This window comes from Zeus faber, assembly GCF_960531495.2.
Source record: "Zeus faber genome assembly, chromosome: 9".
NCBI lineage: Eukaryota > Metazoa > Chordata > Actinopteri > Zeiformes > Zeidae > Zeus > Zeus faber.
Window position 1 is genome coordinate 26988750 of NC_137197.1, and position 19621 is coordinate 27008370.

General features: G+C 47.0%; 2 protein-coding genes across 2 annotated transcripts in view; both read left to right on the forward strand.

Moving 5' to 3' along the window:
- Positions 1–5227: 5227 nt before the first annotated feature.
- On the forward strand, positions 5228–6103 carry LOC307234883 (lysophosphatidic acid receptor 6-like; the record flags this gene model as incomplete). The annotated part of the gene is made up of 1 exon (XM_080006749.1): positions 5228–6103. The coding sequence occupies one exon, from the start codon at positions 5228–5230 to the stop codon at positions 6101–6103; it is 876 nt and encodes a 291-aa protein (XP_079862875.1).
- An 8376-nt stretch (positions 6104–14479) lies between these two features.
- The window catches only part of LOC307234884 (calsyntenin-2-like), a gene marked incomplete at both ends in the record, with an annotated part of 245052 nt that continues 239910 nt past the window's right edge, over positions 14480–19621 (forward strand). Inside the window, one exon of the mRNA XM_080006750.1 lies at positions 14480–14546. Within this exon, the coding sequence (XP_079862876.1) occupies positions 14480–14546 (67 nt within the window). The remainder of the gene's footprint in view (positions 14547–19621) is intronic.

Genomic DNA, 19621 nt, shown 5'->3' on the forward strand with positions numbered 1-19621 from the left:
GTGTGTGTGTGTGTGTGTGTGTGTGTGTGTGTGTGTGTGTGTGTGTGTGTGTGTGTGTGTGTGTGTGTGTGTGTGTGTGTGTGTGCGTGCACACAGATGCACGCACACACACAGAGCCATAATGTAACCCATCAAACACATAACCCGCTGCCGTCTCTCTCTTACTTTCTCATGGCCTTATCTGCAAATGTTGTAACACTGCAGAGAGCAGTCGAAAGAGAGAGTTCACTGAGCATGTCAGGGATATTAACTAGATTTCTTTTCTTTTCTTCGTTCTCCTTCTCAACCCCCCCACCCCCGCCCCCCACTTGCCTTTCTCTCTACCCCTATACCCCTGACTCACTTGCCTCCCCCATGCATTGCAATTCCTCTCCCCTTTCTTTTCCTTTTCCTTCCCATCCACCTCTGCCGGGATTGTTTGCTTTAATCACTTCATTCTCCTTCACAACACACCTTCCAATTTTACCTCTCTTATTCCTGCCCCCCCCCCCCTCTCTCTCTCTCTCTCTCGCTCTCTCTCTCTCGCTATCTTTTTTTTTTCTCCTGAATCTGACTTATCGGTCCTAAGCATGCAGCTCCCTATGCATTGTTTTTTGTTTTGTTTTTTGCCATGCCGCTCCGCATCCCGCCCACACCAGTTGAAGACCCCCCCCCCCCCCCACACACACACACAAACACACACTCTGCAATGTGTTTTTATCTCCCACTACAGTTGCAGCTATTGTCCCTGGAAACATGGGGATGCATGGGGGACTGCGTCTCATCTGTTCCTCTTTAAAATGCAGCCGTTTTGATTTTCAAGTTAGCAATCATCGCTATGCACATGCCTCACTAGCATGGAATAAAGTGCGAAGACTTCCCTTCAGTGACGCCCAGCGCATGGGAAGGATGTGTTTATTTATCTTGTTTCGGATCTAATTTTATCTCAGGATGTGGCTGTGCCGATGCATATTCATTAAAAATCTCACAGGCAACGACGTATATGAGCTCTGAATGGTTTTAAATGAGGTACGGTTCCCCCCTAAGTGACTGGATGTAAAAACACACAAATACATTATATACACTCAACGTGGTGTGAACCACCCACCGACACCAAATCTACTGAGGCATTATGCGATTATACACACACACACACACACACACACACACACACACATATACAGGAATTAAGAGATGCTGAGCCACCAGCAATAGGGCTGAAGGCAACGTGACATTCAAGAAATAAACTTTGCGATGCTGAGCAAACAAGTTTTTTAGACCAAACTATACTGGCAAATCGATGAAGGACATTTAGAATGTGAAATATTTCCCTTTGCATTTCAAACTGTGTTGCAATTCATTTGGCCTTTCTGTAGGGGAGGTTTGACTCGAAAACTGCCATGAGTTTAATAGAACCAACCAACCATCTGAAGAAAACCTATCTGAAGCCGAGATGGTTTCCACACTTTTTCCCAGTTCCCCTCAGGTTTGCAATTTTAAACTGGTTTCTTTATGTTGACAGCTTTATTACAGCGTTCTGCTCATTTGCATAGGTAGTCAGCCCATATTCCAGGGCCTGTTGAGATGGAAGATGGCAGCCGCTAATTGGAAAAAACGGCAAACACACAATTATGCCATTACCATTGTGCTTTTTCGGGAAAACCTCCTTTATTTTTTGCCCGAATATTGAAAGCGGGGTCCCGGCTGTTTAGTATAAATTAACTTGTTTTCTTTCCGGCTTCAGACAAGGCATATGAAGCAGGTTAATTGCCTTGGCTCCGCTGGTAATGGCAGAGAAAGCGTCTGAAGTACATAATCTCCTTAAATCCATGGCTCCTTGAGGTCAGCAACTTGAGCGGCTTGTAGAGGTGATTGACGGAGAGAAAAAAATGGAGATGGAGAGAGAGCGGGAGAGAGGTAGAGAGAGAGAATGAGTCTGCCTCATGTGTGAGCAGCCATGTTGACATGTGTTTTTATTCTGTGAGATGACAGAAAAGGAGCAGAACCAGATAGTCCATATTCTTAACCGCTACGGGTGCATCATTCACCGTGCGCACGCACGCACGCACGCACACACACACACACACACAGACAGCTTATGAACAGTTTATGAGCAACTGCACACTGACTCTTATACACAAACGCCCACACACATTTGCCCTGTGGGGCGAAAGGGAGTGTGGCATTGTGACTCCCGCCGATGAGGAAATGGAAATTTTAATGAAGTCTGCCCAGTGGTGGGCATCGGTGCCCCTTTTCTGTCGCGGGAGAGTAGCACTTTACCCCATGCTACCCAACAATGGACTAGTGATTTCATTAGAAATGGAGGGGTAAAATGCCCCACCCCCACACTCCCCCACAGCGCCTCTCACCCTACATTACCCCGGCCCCATTTTGCCAGCCACGCTGACACGGCGTTCGAAAAGGGGGAAGTGAACGAAGCGCGAATCTCTCCAGCAACCTCCCTTGCCGTTTGCGCCGCCGCTCAATCACCCTCCCTCCAGGCTCTGGAACTTTTCCCTTTTTCCTCCCATTTTTCTCTTTCTCTGTATCCTTCTCTCCACCCCCCACTTTCTCTCTCACAGAGCTAAAGGTCACAGCGAGGTTGGGTTTTTCTCTGTATGAATGACTCTGAGTGAGGGAGTTTTTCTTTAGGGTTCACCTGGTTACAGTCTTCGTGTCAGTCCGGCACGTGCGGTGTGAACGTCCATGGGACTGCATGATGTGCCGACGAGCTGCGTCTCCCGTGTTTGCCTCCGCCTCATTACTCTAATAACACGTTTTATCCTTTTCCCGTTAAGTGGATTTTTCATAGAGAGTGACATTTACACAGGGATGCTATCATTATTATATACGCACTGTAATAGGGTTTGTGGGATATAAAATGCAAGATTGACAGGCAGAATAAGGGGATTCATTTGGATTAAGGAGGAAAAGCAGCGTAAGAGAAGAATGACAAGAAGAGTTTTCTTAAGCTTCTCCAAACAAACACCGCACCTATTCCACAAGCACACGGTCTCCCAGACGCGTTTTCTCTCCATCCATCTTTTGACTGGGGGCCAGGCGCAGCATTTTAAAGCAGTGTATTTAGCTGAAGCACTAACGGCAAAGATTATCTGTCGTGAAAAGCACTCGAGATTCCTAAATATCAGGGCCTCGGAGAAAATGGCCTCCTTGCTCTTAGCGGCAGAATCAATTTAGGTTTCTCTTGTGCCCTGGCGGGATACATTGACGAGCCAGCCAAACAGTTCACACCTCCAAACAATCTCCTGTCATTTATGAAGTCTCGGGTTGCCAAAAAAAACTAAAAACAACATATAATTGCTGCCTTTGGAGCCATTTTGATTCCAGTCCCTCAAAAAGGTTAAATCTAGCTGGAAGAGCTTTCTCCTCGAGTTGAGAGCAAAGAGTTCAGAACACTTCACTTTTCAACTTTGCTGATTTGTAGGATTAAATATACTGAACACATAAGTGAAATACAAGTTTTATTAAAGCATTTCAATGTGTCTGAACTGGGGTCTGGCTGCTTCATGTTCTTGATATCTTTGTTTTGTTGTTGATATAGGGGGTCTTGAGTAAGGTGGGACCCCCCCCCCAAAAGGAAGACCTAAAAAAGAATAAAAGCTATAGTTACCCCCAAACGTCTCTAAAAGTACTCTCAAGTCTTGAAATGAAACTCTGAGAACGATTGATTAGTTAACTGATTAGTAAAATGAGAATGGTTGTTTCGTAATGTATGAACCACTCGGGGCAGATGAAGACACAGTTTGAGTAGCTATTGCAGAATCATTTCTGACTTGAGCAGCAGAGTGGCAAGGTGGGGAAAAAAATCTATATTTATATTAATGTAAATAGGTTAAATTGTATATAGTGTTCACAATTTGCATCTCGTCAGTTGTGCGTGCGTGCGTGCGTGCATGCGTGCGTGCGTGCGTGCGTGTGTGTGTGTGTGTGTGTATATACCTCATCATCATTTGTTTTTTTGCTTTTTTATTATATTTATTGGATTTTCTTTTGACATAGCACAATATGGTGGAGGTTGTTTAGTAACAAGTACAATAAAAAATAATAAATAAAATATATATAAAATATTAACACGGCCAATGAGTGAAAGAGGTGACAATTTCCAATATATAAAAGCTTGTTTGAGGCTATCAACTAGAGCAGCAATGTTTTCCCTGAATAAGTCTCAGCACCTTTCTGAGTACATGGGTATTATTTTTACTCATAGATATGTGAATTGGCTCTGTACCACTCTGAACTGAAAGTGTGCGAATGAGCCATTAAAGGAAACTTTGTTTAGCGGAAACAACTCACTCTTTTCCATATTTTACTTTGACCCTGTCACAAATTTGGGGCCAAATCCAAATCTTTGAAGGGCTTCTGTCAAATAGCCCCACTCAACCTGATCAAATGCCTTCTCTGCATCAAAGGAGACCACTACCTCGGGGTCCTTTGATGCAGGAGAGTATAGCACATTTATTCGATCCCCAGCTCCTCCTGTTAGCGTGCTGCAGTGTCCTTAAGCAAGACACTTAACCCCTAATTCCTCAAGATGGGCCGTGTCCATCAGTATATGAATAATTGTAAGTCACTTTGGACAAAAGCGTCTGCTAAATGATGATATAATGTAAAGTAAAAGTGACACTGCCCTGTAAGATACAGGTTCTAGTGGGTCTTTATTTTTCTTTAAAAGTAGGGAGATAGATGGCTGATAAAATTTAGGAGTTAGAGTTGACTTCTCCAGACATTCTGCAAGGAATAAAGATAGCAATAGGGAAAGCTGTTTGGAGAATGCCTTGTAAAACTCATTCGGAAACCGGTCAGGGCCAGCCGCCCTCTGCCTTTCATAGAAGATATGGCAGCCTCTATCTCCTCAGGGGAAACTCCATGCTCTAAACAATTATGTATTAATTTAAATGTCTCACACTTATAAGATCACTACAAGGTGTGAAAATGCTTTACATCTTCACAAATTCAAATCAAAAAATAAATCTTGTGAATTCCTTTTTATAATCTATGCTTAAAACAACTGAATGGAAGAAAACGGTATTTTGTCAAAAATTGGCTTTAAAACCACTTCCTGGGTCTATTCGAGCTCAGTTTCCTCTTTCAATGCATGCTGCTCTTTAAATAGAGAACAGCTCAACCTCCCTCCGCACTGTTCTAGATAGATGCGACAATCAAAGGAACTGAGCTTAGCTGCAGTGGTCTCCCCTACTGCTGCTCGTCTCGTCAGAAGTACAACATGATTAACGCTACCTTCAAGGATTATGGCACGAACAGAGATAACATGGCCTATGCTATGGTCTTTAGCTGCGTGATGGTGTTGGGTCTGCCTCTCAATGCTGGATCCTTGTGGACTTTATTACGCCACCACAGCCTCAAGTCCCCTGGCGCTGTCTTCATGGTCAACCTGGCTCTGTCCGACCTGCTGCTGGTGACGTCACTGCCAACGAGAGTCTACTTCTATGCTACAGGCAACTGGCCCTTTGGTATACGTGCTTGCGTCTTCACCACCATGCTTTTTCGGAACAACATCCGCTCCAGCTCCACCTTCATCACCTTCATCGCCGTGGACCGACTGCTGGCGGTGGTGTATCCTCTAAGATCACGCCTCCTGCGAACCAACTCCAAGGCCTGGAAAGCCTGTGCCTTGGTTTGGCTCTGGTTATTGATAGCTACCATCCCAGAGGGCATTTACATGTCACAAGGCAAACGCGACTGCAACTCAACGAACTGCTATGTTCCTGGCTGCAAAGACAGTACACCAGCATGGGCTTATGTGCAGTCTTTATTAGTGTTCTTCATGCTGGCGGTCAATGTTGCATCTACCTCCATGGTTTCCTGGAATCTTCGAGGGCATCCCAGTACCTTCTTAAGGGCCAACAACAAGATGAACGTCATGCTTATCTTCGTTATGAACTTGGTAATGTTTATTGTCTTTTTTTTGCCACTTTCTGTGTCTTTGCTCCTGAACGCCTGGAGGCATAAGGGTCATGACATCAGACCAACATTATGTCTGGCTAGTGTGAACTGCTGTTTTGATCCACTGATATATTACTTTACTTTGGATTCCTTCTGGAAGAAAAAAGACGATGATTCTTCAACATTTGAACAGTAGGTTAATTCACGCACCATTCAATATTTGGACTGGTGGCATATAAGGTACAAAATATATTTGTTTTCTTTCTTTTCTCAAAATGTTAATTAAAACATGTCATACTGTTCCTTTTTAATGTGCTTGAAAAGAAGAAATGTATGATGTGATAAAGATCTCGTGGCCACACTTTAGTGTTATTATTATTATTGTAACGACTACCTTTCAATGAAAGCTGACTCATTTCTAGTTATTATCAACATATTTTGTCAGAAGAGCTATGTGGCAATACATCCTGTTGTCATCACACATACAAATACAGTGTAATCAGGTTTTTCCCATAAAGCTCTGAAAGGGGGCTTGTAACATATGCCCTTTAATGCTTGACTAATTTAGTATGTGATTTCCAGAGTATCTTTCTTGAGACAAAGAGCTTTGATGGGACCAAATCCTGTGTACGAAAAAACGTAAAGGTTGTCCCTATTACTCTTAAGCATCTGAGTTCTTGGAGTCAATAGCACTCAAGTCTTTAGCCTGGTCAGCTGGGGCAAAGTAAAAGAATCTGAATTACCATAGTGACAAATTTTGAACAATCTAAAGGAGATATCTGGACGATTCCCCCATCAAGCACCAGGCAAGCATTTAACACAAAGTGAGATACTGTGAGACATATTGTTAACTTTGACATCTGCAAGAATAAGTAATGCAGCCACAATTAGGAACTGAAACGCTCTAGACAATCAATATTTCCAAGATGATAAGTTTATCAATTCAAGATTGATAAACTGTTTAATCATCAAGGCAAGAATAATTTCGCTCTGCCTCTGAATTTGCACATATAGAAATAAATGAAAATTGTTATTTTTATTGCACACATAAAAATTGTTAAATACTCTTAGAGATCCCAAACCTACCATATTTGCATTAAACAACTCCTCAGACCAACATAACAAGGGCTGTTTTTAAACATTTTCTCATTGCCTTCTCCTCCCAACACACTTTTTACAACGTGTTTCTGTCTCTGATGTACTTTGAACCATTATCGCCTCCTTGAAATCTGGTATCTTTTCCTGATTCCTTTAAGGCTGCAGATATTAAACCCTTCTTAAACAAAAACAAAACAAATCTGTCAAAATCTGCAGCGACAGGCTCATTTCGAACCTTCACTTCCTCAGTAAGTTTTTGCTTACTGAGGAAGCTTACCATGCTTATAATGTTGGAGCCAACTAAAACAGTCAGATTCAAGATTCAAGATTCAAGATTTTTATTTGTCACATACATATACATACTTCAATACATATATGCAGTGAAATGTAATGCAACGCACCCGGTGATAGCACACAAACTAGCAGATAAAAAATGGAAAAAAAAACCTTTCGGCCTTTTGCGTGCCTTGCAGCTGCAACAGACTGCCAGATGACTGGGGAAGTATCTTTATTTAAAAGCAAACTAAATACATTCCCTCTGTGCTTTATTGAGTCTATTTTCATTTTATTTGTGTGTTTGTGATTAATGGCAGGGTAGGGGTCAGATGGGATGCGTTGGCAATACCTAATTTATTTGTATTTTATTCTCTTTTTTTTTTAGTGTAGAGCACATTGTTGAAACACACATCCTCGTGTTTCAAATGTGCTATATAAATTAAGTTTGATGGTGTGTTATTTATCTAAATACACAATTTTTGGGCAATTTCTTCAACTTCCTTCTTCTGTATATGATGGTCCGCCCCCTACTCTGTGTTTTCAAACGCTGATCTTGCTGGCTCAACCACAACACTGTGGGTAAAAAATAATGAGAGTGGGTTGACGCAAGAGTGAATCTGAAAACAATGCAAGCTGAGCATAATGGCGTTGAGGAGGGGGGGGAAAAAGTACAAGTACAGTACAATCCACAATATCAAAACACAATGCATGCTTTTGGAAGTCTCCGACTGCTCTTTATTATGACCGCTCTGTAAGGTTGTAGACGGTAGGTTTACTCCCTTTCTCAGCGGCATATATGCTTAATGTGACCCGTCGCACCCTCTGCCCTCCAACGACCACAGTGAGGGAGCCGCTGAGAGGCTGGATTGAAAATCCAACCAGCAACTTGTCTACTCAACATAAAAACAACCTGACGCACGTTTCATTTTGTTTCAAACAACAACATATTTTTCACTTGGCTGGATATATGTTCATGGGGGAAAAAAAGAAGAACGATGGAGGTTGAGAACAAACAGGAATGTGTCTGATGATGCTGTGCAGGCATGCGTGCCAATGAGTTTTCAGTATGTGTGTGTGTTTGGGAGGTTAATGTGCTCCAAAGGTCAAGCCAATCCTTTTTTAGAGCTCTGTCTGCCTGCGACTGATAGACAGTTCTGGAAGGCGGGGGCCTGTCTCGCTGCATCTGCTCGGGCCGGTCACGGTCAGCTAACCCGCTACCTCCAAGGAAAAAAAAAAGGGGGGGTGAACAAACACACTCTCACACTTCAGTGTACGCTAGCGTACTGCCAACAAACCTAAGCAGGTGCACACGGGCTCACGAACATCGCTGCCAAAACCTCACAAACAAGCCTATTGAGTGAGAGCCAAGTCCATCTTGGACCAAGGGCGGCCCGCTATTCACATCCATCAGCCGCCCTGTGTTGCCTGCGAGAGCGAGGAAACCCAGAGAACCCAGACAAAGTGAAAAATAGAAAAGAAAACACGTAGACTCGAGACAACACACCTTGGGCGACTGAATAGTCTCAAATGAAAAGACGATGGACGGCCTGGAAAGGACAAACAAAGTCAGTAAAGTTCGTACAGAGCTTAAGTAGTTTTTTTACAACAGGTACAACAATGGTGCACTCTGGTCTAATACCAAGGTATGAGCGATGAGACAGGGTTCTGTCTCATCTTATAGCCCCTCTGCAGCACAGAGTCAAGTGGAAAAGTACTGGAAGGACAGCACATAGAATGAGTAAAAATGTACAGAGTTGTACAATACGGAAACCGATGTTTACTGAGTTATGGACTATGATTTACCTCCCTGGAAGGAAAAAAGATGGGATTTAAAAATATGCAGAGTAGAGTAAACAGTTCTGAGCCATGCGGATGGGGGAAAAACAACTTCTGACCCGATTTCCGCTCGTGTGAGGAGGCGAGATCCAGGGCCAGAGGGCCTCGCCTCTGCTCCCGACTCCTGCGTGCTTTAGACGGCATCAAAGAGGAGCGAAAGAGGAGCGGGAGAAAATAACCCAAAAGTGTCATCAACGCTCCGAGAGAAAGATCTTGGGGAGACGCCGAAGGGACGAGGGGAGGTCTTCTCTGGGTCCCCTGCCTGTTTCCTGATCCTGATTTCCTGTCTGTCCCTGGACCCTGATCCTTTGCCTGTCCAACATTAAACCTTGCACCTACTCCTAAAACTCTGTTTGTCCTGCATTTGGGATCACCAGACCATATCCGTAACAGAGCAATCTGACCAAACATGAACCCAGCAGCCAGGTTTTTGTGGACTTCAGGCGGTTCCTCATCAGGGACCAACCGGGAGATTCACCTGCTAGCCGGCCTGCTAGTCACCAGCCTGCTAGCAGTACGCCTGCTCTAGTCAACATGCTTCGTGGCCTGGACATTCCCTTCAGGCACCCCGGACTGCTTGCCCCCCACCTGCACTCCCGTCAATTAGATGCGGGTTTGTGAGCCTGGAACCAACCCTTGGCCTAGCCCCCAGTCCTGACACGGATGTTCTGGCACTCACCCTTCCTGTTCCAGCGCCCGAGGATCCCCAGCAGTCCCCTTTGTGGGGGTCACACCTTGGCTTCTTCTCCAGGGACACTCAGAAGTTCCACAGGAGGAAGCGTGTTTTCAAGGATCCCAGAGGCCGCCCCAAGTCTCCACGGTCGGTTTCTCCCCAGTCTCTGCAGCCCGGCGCTCCCCAGTCCCCGGGGTCCAGCACCCCCTTGTCTCCGCTTCCCTCTGCTCCAGTTCCCGAGCCGTCGGCCCCTTCTCCCAAGGTGCAGCCCGTTCCTGAGGCTCAGCATGTTCCTAAGTCATTGGCCGATCCTGCTGAGGCTCGCTCTGTTCCTGCTCCAGAGCCATCAGCCTCCCCTGCAGAGGCTCAGCATGTTCCTGAGTCTTTGGCAGATCCTGCTGAGGCTCACCCTGTTCCCGAGCTGTCAGCCTCCCATGCCAAGGCTCAGCACGTTCCTGAGTCTTTGGCCGATCATGCTGAGACTCGCCCAGTTCCTGTTCCGTCTGTTATGATCAAGGCTAGGAGGGACCCAAATGCACGACACAGAGATGGTGGACAGACAGGGTTAAACAAAGGAGTTTTATTCGGAGACACAGTGGTGATGACTGGAGAGGTCCGGTCAAGTTAGAACAGGTCAGGGCCAGCAGGACTTCAGACCAGGTGGAGCAAGACAGGACAGGACCGGTGAGGATTGGGAAGGAGGGATCCAGGTTCCAGGTGGAGTGACTGAGAACCAGGCTGGACGAGGCAGGACGGAAAGACTTGAACAAGGAGAGGAGACATCCAGGTTAAGACAAGGATGAGATACTTGGATAATACAGACTAGGAAGGAGCCAGGAGAGATACAAACTCGGGTAAGTTAGCTGACGATCTGGCAATGAGTGACTGGTGAGCCGGCGAATATGTCCAGCGGTTGATGATGATGTGTCTCAGGTTTGTGTGTGGAGTTTGCCGGAGGGACGAGCAGCAGGTGAGGGACGAGCGGCCTCTAGTGGTGCTGGGAGGCACCTGCCGCATGCAGACCAGCTCTTGTCTGTACTGCAGTATGGAGACCTCCGGGCCACCTGCCCGATCCGGCCGGAAGGGTCCGACAACTCGTTGGAGGTACGTTCCAGTCGAACCATTTCCAGTCCCCCCTCCCATCCTTACCTTTCGACCACCCTCTACTGCAAGAGACTGACTCTTCCACTTTCGGCCCTGATAGATTCCGGCGCAGACGAGAGCTTCTTAGATCTGGTAGTGGCACGCCAGCTGGGCTTGACGCCTGTTCCTCTTCCCGTGCCGTTGGAGGTCAACGGACTGACGGGGTCACACCTGACCTGGATAGAGCACCAGACCCTCCCCCTCGAGCTGCTCCTGTCCAGGAACCACCAGGAAACAATGTTTTTTTTTAATCTCATCAACTCCCCCCAAAACCCTTTGTCTTGGGTTATCTCTGGCCACAACCACAACCACATACTACCACTGGTAGTATCACTGCATGGAGCACCCACTGCCACGGCCAATTGCCACGAGCCTTCTGAGGCTCTCCCTATTCCTGTCCCTGGGTCATCAGCTGCCTCTCCCAAGTTCCACTCTGCTCCAGTTCCTCAGCCATCAGGTGCCCCTCCTGAGGCCCACTCCGATCCAGTTCCTGAGCAGTTGGGCGCTTCTCCCGAGATCCAGTCCGTTCCAGTTCCCGAGCCGTAAGCCGCCTCTCCCGAGGTCCAGTCCGTTCCAGTTCCCGAGCCATCGGCTGCCTCTCTGAGCCGTCGGCTGCCTTTCCCGAGGTCCAGTCCATTCCATTTCCGAACCGTCGGCCGGCTCTCCGAAGGTTCACTGCACTCCAGTTCCTGAGCCGTCGGCCACCTCTCCCAAGGTCCAGTCTGCTCCAGTTCCCGAGCCGCCTCTCCTGAGTTCAAGTCTGCTCCAGTTCCCGAGCTGCCGGCCGCCTCTCCCAAGGTCCACTCCGCTCCAGTTCTCGAGCCGTCGGCCGCCTCTCCCGAAGTCCAGTCCTTTCCAGTTCCCGAGCCGTTGACTGCCTCTCCCGATGTCCAGCAGTTCCTGTTCCTGAGCTGCCTTCCACTTCTACCGAGGCTCGGTCCACTCCTGGTCCCGAGCCAGGGGTCACCCCTGCTGACGTCCAGCCGCTCAGCCGCCCTCCTGAGTGGCCCTGCCTACAGGGTCGTCCTCCGGAGCAGCCCAGCTCATCTGCCCGATGTTGGGTTGAGGGGGGGTTCTGTCAGGATCCTGCCCTGCTCTTGCATGTTGTCTGTCTTTAGGTCCCTCTGTCTGTCTCTAGGTCCCTCTCTGCCTCCCTCTGTCTGTCTGTTTCTCGTTTTACATCCCTGCCCTTGATCACTTGTCCCCAGTCAGCAATCTCACCACCTGTCTTCACCTTCCTCGTCACTCCTCTTGTATTTAACCTGTTCCCCATTCAGTCTCCGTCAGATTGTTGTGTCTGTGTCTTTGTGTCTCTGTGTGTATTGAATTCTCGGTCCTGTCTACGACCCAGATTCCCTGACAGTTCCTGGACCCTGATTCCCTGCCCGTTCCTGGACCCTGATTCCCAGCCTGTTCTCTTATACTGATTCCCTTCCTGTGTCCTGCCTGCTTCCTGATTTTGATTCACTGCCTGTTTCCTGAGCCTGTGTCCTGTTCCTGATTCCCTGCCTGTTCCTGGACCCTGATTCACTGCCTGTTTCCTGAGCCTGTGTCCTGTTCCTGATTCCCTGCCTGTTCCTGGACCCTGATTCACTGCCTGTTTCTGGACCCTGATTCCCTGTCTGTCCCTGGACCCTGATCCTTTGCCTGTTCAACATTAAACTTTGCAACTACTTCTTAGACCTTGTTGTGTCCTGCATTTGGGTTTACCAGACTGTATCAGTAACAGCATGAAAATCAACCATATTTCATTATCAAATAGTCCCACACTCTGCAATCAAAAAAAATGTAGTTTTCATTGTGATAATTCTTTGGACCCACACAATGTAATGTGACATTGTATAATGACTTGAAATGTAAAACATCCAGGGGGTCGGACAATCAGTCGTGATGCGTGTCAATAATGAAAAGCGTCAAAACATCCAAAACAAAAAAAACCACCAGATTTCCCAGATGGGCTCATTTCACCGGTTTAGTAATTGCTATTAAAATTCCCGCAAATAGCCGCATCACATCACTCAGCCCTCAGGTGATGCAAAATTGCTTCTCAGCTATTACTTGTCGCATTCATGATTTTGTATCTGTTCGCGGATTTATGAAGGCAAAATTGTATTTTCTCTCAAACATAAAGGCACAATGGGCTGGGTGTTGTGGTTGTTTCTTTTCAGGGATACATCGGATTTGGATTCTCTGAGCTGTTTTGTAAAGGTCAAAAAAGACAAAGTATTTTGTTTAGTGGATGGTGTGATCTACAAATTTTAAGATGTCGTATAGTTCTCTAATTATAGCCATCTGTCACATACGGCTTAGAATAGAGTGTTTTAACAGGGGGGCATGAAACTGGACGTAATTATTCGTGAAGCTCAGTGTTTGGGTTCTATGGGAAATCATAGTCACACATGTTCACACTACCGATAAAGACCCCCGTTTATAAGGGTTGCTGTGTTTATCAACAAACTTCCAGCCAAGTGGAAATCCATGAGATCGTCTGTGCTGGGTGGATTTCAAGTCCCAGAATTCCATTGAAAAGCTGCTATGTTTTTTTCATCCAGGTTTACCCTTGACTATACTCTCAGACGGTCAAACTGATTGATTTTTTTACATTTTTTTCTGGGGCACTTGAGGTGGTGGGGATATTTCTCCGTCCGACGGTGCTGTTTCTGAACGTTCATATATCACATCACCCATATCGACAGTTGACTGATCACAACTGCTGTAGCTACTCTGCTTTATGAAATTCACCATGGCTTCTAGAGAGCGTGTCGGTATTCCTAGCCTTCTCGCTGGGAAAGGCGGACCCCATTGCCGACAATTGAAACAGCATATAGAGGAGTGCATGCATAACAGAAATATATTGAATGACTGTTCCTTAAAAAGTGCCAGCTGCAAGTTTCAAATATGTGATTTTTTATTTTACTATATGATGTTACGGATTACCACTTTAATGGGATCTTTAGGCTATTGGACTAGGATTATCACACTATGTATTATTATTTTTTTCTCATGGTGAAGGTGTTTTTTGGCCCTTAATCCAATGTTTGATCGCCGGATCGTGGCAGACAGCATTGTACTTCCTTAAAACCCTGTAAGAATAATTGGGAACCAGGCGAAGTGAACTGATAACACTGACGCTCAGTGGAAGATGGGAGGATGAGATAGCGATATCCCCCGCTTGCTATCTCATATATATATATATATATATATATATAAAGAAGAAAAAAAGAAAAGGATCTGAATCCATCTCTCTCCTCCCAGTGACGTAGCACTCCATCCTGTCAGTCCGGGTGGGTGCTGCTGCTCTCCGGTCCCGTCTCAAACACGCACTTTTAGTTGCGCACCGACCAGCGAAGCTGCGATAAGGAGCGGATCGGTGCCGCTCCTGCCCTCCCACTCCCCCCCCGTACACCAGCTCATACATCCGTTTCCCATCGGAGAGAAAGTGTCAGAAGAGCTGATCCAAAAAGGGAGCGAGAAAGAAAGAAACAAAGAAACAGAACAGAGGAGGAAGAAGAAGGAGATCGTCGATCTTCTTCCCGGACCGAGAAGATGCTGAGCCTGTCCTCCGCGCTGGCTCTCCTCGCTGCGGGGCTGTGCGCCGCGCACACCGGCAAAGGTAGGTGAAGGGCACCCCGCACACCCTCCCGCCCTCCCGCTCCGCGCTGATCCCACGCTGCGCGGACCACGCTGACAGACGTGTTCTGGCGCATGCATTTGCTTGGTTTCATGCTGGATCCGAGCCTTGTTCTCCATCTTTGCATGATTCTTTGGAGGCTCTGGTTTTCGGTGGGAAGGTGCAGCGATCGTTCACCCGTGCGCTGCCGGGACGTGTGTGTGTGTGTGTGTGTGTGTGTGTGTGTGTGTGTGTGTGTGTGTGTGTGTGTGTGCGCGTTCTTGCGTGCGTGTGTGTGTGTGTGTGTGTGTGTCTGTGTGTGTGTGTGTGTGTCACTTTCCTCCCTATTAACCCCCCCCAAAAAAGACCAAGTTCACTGTGCGATGCAGCCACTTTGAAGTGGACCTGCAGTATTCTAATCCTCGAGGTGAGAGTGAATCGAGCAATGATGCGTCGTGTTGGTAGTGGATAGTGGGTGTGTCTAGTTTGCATCCTCCCTGGAAGTCGCCCTAGGCTAGTCCTGGCTGAAACAAGACTGGTCTTACTGATGCTGTCAAAAGGCACATTTTACAGCTGTAGCATTGCGGGACATTTTATTTCAGAACACATTTCTCGCCTAGGAGCATTTTTCTCATTTTTTGCACTTGACTTATTTACTGTACTTACGGTATCCTAACAATGGCTTGCACACGCCCGTGCTAAATGCTCTGACATTTATTGGTTTGTCATACTGGATCATGACAAAATATACCCAATATATTTGCTACAAACCCACTGATACTCAATGCTAGGCATAAGAGCTGCACAAAACAACGTGGCAAACAGATCTCGCTCCCGAGTGAGCTAATTTTAAGACAAACCAGCCCGCCAACGTCTCGCAGGGACACGCTCTGTCCTCTGGTGAGCGTGACTCGTGCCGCAGGTGAGTCGACCTGGCAACAACTCCCCGCTAATCAACTCCCCGTCCCATAACGGGCTGGGCGTTTAGTTACGGAGCAGGAGGATAACAAGGTGACACCTGTCCTTCCCGTTTAGCCACCATCAGGCGTGAGCCCTAGACTGCTCAACAACCCCCACCCCCACCTGCCACCTGACATACCGTGCAGGGGGTTTGGGCTCGGTGGCCACACGGTTGTGATCCGGAGGGATAAAAATAATATATCGGCGAAACCTCGAGGCAGACCGCGACCCGGCCCCATCCAAAGGTCAAGCTTCTTGCTTCACACGCACTGTGTGCGTGTGTGTGTGAGTGTGTGTGTGTGTGTGTGTGCCTGCGTGTGTGTGTGTGTGCATGTGCGTGCGTGTTTGTGTGTGTGAGAGATAGACACAGCCGTACCATCCGACGTAATGAGCCTGAGCCGGAGACACAGTGAGACGTATTGCAGGAAGGGTTTTTTTTTTTTTTTTTTTTTTTTTCTCCTACCCGGCTCCTGGCTGGGAAGTAAACAAATTACCACCAAGTCAACGGGGATGGAAATATGAGGCGCGGCACGGTTCTAATTGAGTCCCCTGGGCCACAGTCCAGCACGGCCAAATTTGGGATGAAAAAAAAGGAGGGGGAAGGGGGGCTGTTTATTGTCCGTACAATCTCCTGTTTGGATGCTACACTGACCCTGTCCGGCTGGCTCTATATTTCTTTTTGGCCGTCCTATGCCTTCTTTTCCCCTGTCGACAGGAGGCACTGCACCTCAGAGTGAATTTTTTTTTTCCATTTTCCAAAAGATTCCATGTTTCTCTCTCTTCTCGTCTTTTTCTTCTTCTTCTCCGCTTTAATTTTCCAAATGTGACAAGCGAAACGTAATGAAACATCTGTGTCAAGTGTGCTGAGGTATCCCCCCCCCCCCCCCCAACTTTGAAGCACCGCCACTCCTGTCATTTTCTGTTTAGCCGCCGTTTCATTCTAGTAAACCGTGGACTTGGAACTTCTTTTAATCCCGCTCACTGCCACCCCCCACGAAGTCATCCATTCAGACTGTCAGTGTGCGTGTCCATGCTCTTACAGTGTGTGTGGCAAAGTCTCAGCAAACAGAGCTTAGAGCAGCCAGTGTGTGTGTGTGTGTGTGTGTGTGTGTGTTTGCGTGTGTTTTTCCTCAAGCTCTTTTTTTTTTTCTCATTGCCGTGCACACACGGGAGAGTGATAGAGTGAAGCCAGTGTGTTGGCAGCCGCCCGGTATGCAAAACTGGGCGAGGAGGTGATGTCGTTTACAAAGGAGTTATTGCTTTCGCAGATGCATGCTGAGGTTTCCCCGGTACCAACTCTCTGTCTCTCGCTCTTGCTCTCTTGCTCTCTCTCTCTCTCTCTCTCTCTCTCTCTGTCTCTCCCTCTCTCTGTCTGTGTACTCAACGGAGAAAGAGAGTCTCCTGCTGCAGCATTTATTTTCTCGTAATTTTTGAAATTATTAATTCCCTTTTCTTTTTTTTTTTTTTAACTAGAGCTGCCTGGAGCTCCGCTTTTGTATAATTCCCGGTAATATGAACTCTGAATTTAGATAGCTCATTACCAGCGTTGTGTATTTTAATTCACCTTACCTTCGGTGCGACTCTTTGTCGGTGGAAAGCCTTTTTTGCGGCCTTATTACTTTCCAGATACACACTGTTATTTAATACCCGTCTGCGAACAGGCAAATTGTAAGATTGGCGTCTTTTGCGTCGTCCACCAATGACAAATGTCCCAGCCCCTGAAACCTGAATAAAAAGCGGGTCACATTTTTGTTTTTAATGAAAATGTTTTGCAGTCTGCAGATCCATGAAATAACAGCGTAGATCCAGCTGTGACTGATCCACAGTTTCCCCCACAACACGCTCCTCGTCTGTGTCCCCCCCGCTGATCTGAGCCTCCACAACTTCCAAGCAGAAAGCCGAGCACTCGGGGACAGCCGGCTGATCCCGGCGCAGTTTAACAGCTCACTAGAGAGCCAAAAAAGAAAAAAGAAAAGGGCTTAGTGTTAGCCATAGTGTGCTAGCCCCATAAATCTACTGACACTGAACATTCTGGCTGAGTCCCTCAGCCGGATAATTGTTACTTTCCATGTTGTGGCTAATTGTTCCCTTTGCTTATAACGTGTCCCATTGCCAATGTATGAGCGTAGCACAGCAGGATAGTATTATGAGTCTGTGTCTTTGCACATGCAAATGGTCGGACGGCATTAGGATCAAAAGGGTCATTTTTTCTGCATGACAGCTAGTTATCAAACCCTTACGGTCATGGTGTGCTCCTCTGAGACGTTTTGCCTTCAGGTGCGACTCGCTCTGCTTCCGCTCATGTATCGTCTTCTCCTACAACCTCCCCAGCCTTTTGTCCAGATGTGAATAGCGCGGTTTGTATACGCACGCGCTGCAATGTCGGTGGGAGTTGAGTTGGAGGTTGCAGTCGGTGTGTGCGTGTAAATGTGCACAGAGTGAAGGCATCATCTATTTATTTATTTTTAAAATCTGCCAATTTTTTTTTTTTACTGCCAAATACGGCTGACTGTGTTAGGCAGCGGCTCTTTAGACAGACATTGATTTACTCCGCAGTAGAGAGGACGTGAGAGATGGAGAAAGAGAGAGAGAGAGAGAAGGAGGTGGGCCGAAAGCGCGGGGGAGAGTCTGTTTATGTCTGTGTGTATAAAGAGGCCAGAGATTATTTGATCAGAGGCGAAGCCAGAGTGGCTTTTGCAGAATTAAGGTAGAATCTCCTGACTCTGTTTGAGCGGCCTTTAGGGAGAAAAGGGGAGGTGGGGCAGGAGGAATAAAAATAGGAACGGGAACGGGAAAGCCCGGTGGAAGAAGGGAAGAGGGAGAGGACGAGTGAAGGGGGAGGAAGAGATTTCAGAGTCAAGTCAGTCGTAAACAGTTACACGAGCCAGTGTCGATGTGGATCAACGCTGGTATTGGATATTGATATGAAACCTGGCTCAAATAGGGTGTTGGTATCCAGGAGTATAGCTGTTACAAAGCCTACGGTACAAAGAACCGTATAGTGTCCGAAACAAAATAGAAGAGCAACTTGGTCTTTGAACAAAGGACTTTGGTTCTAATTACCCCAAACGAACCATCCAAAGTCTACGTGGTTCAGTAAATGCAAAGGAGAGGAGCAATTACTTTCTCTGGGTTGATACTTGGAAGTTAAGAATTCAGAATCTGCATCAGTAGTGGAAGAGTGGCGTCACTCTCTTCAATGCGGCAAACAACTCAAGTCATAAAAGCTTCTAGTCTCCGCACGGTGTGTCCTTCTCCGTGTGTTTCAGAGCAACGAGTGATATAAATAAGTTTATGTTTGTCTGTGTGTGTGTGTGTGTGTGTGTGTGTGTGTGTGTGTGTGTGTGTGTGTGTGTGTGTGTGTGTGTGTGCTGTCTGGCTGCATCTAGCCACTTATCCTTCCACAGCATTGTAAGATATTTCAGGGTACACACACACTGGTGACTGTCACACACACTAGCCGCTGGCTCCATGAATCCTCCGGCTTTGTGATGGGTTCCCAAAGAAGCCTGCGTGTGTGTGTGTGTGTGTGTGTGTGTGTGTGTGTGTGCATTATTTGGTGTCGCTGTATCCTATGAGTTATGGACAGCAGAAGCTCAAACTTCAAATATGTCTGTGTAATAAAGTGTCCTGCATTCCCTGCAATCTGTCACATCTGTTTATTTACTAGCACATGGGAGCACACACACGCATGCACCCACACACACGCATGCAAGCACGCACGCACGCACGCATGCACACACACACACACACACACACACACACACACACACACACACACACAGGTGGACCACTTCAAGTAAACAGGTGGGACCAGGTGTCGATGGCCTGTCATGGATGCACCAATGCTATTCCTTTGCTGTAACTGGGCCACGGACACACACGCGCATGCACACACGTGCGTACAAACACACGCACACACACACACACACACACACACGCAAGCACGCACGCACGCATGCACACACACACACACACACACACACACACACACACACACACACACACACACACACACACACACACACTCAAGGTGAGTGGCAGCTGATCTGCTGTCACCTCAACTTTCCCTTCACTCCACTTTGCCGTTCTATCTCCACAGTAATGTCAGCACAGAC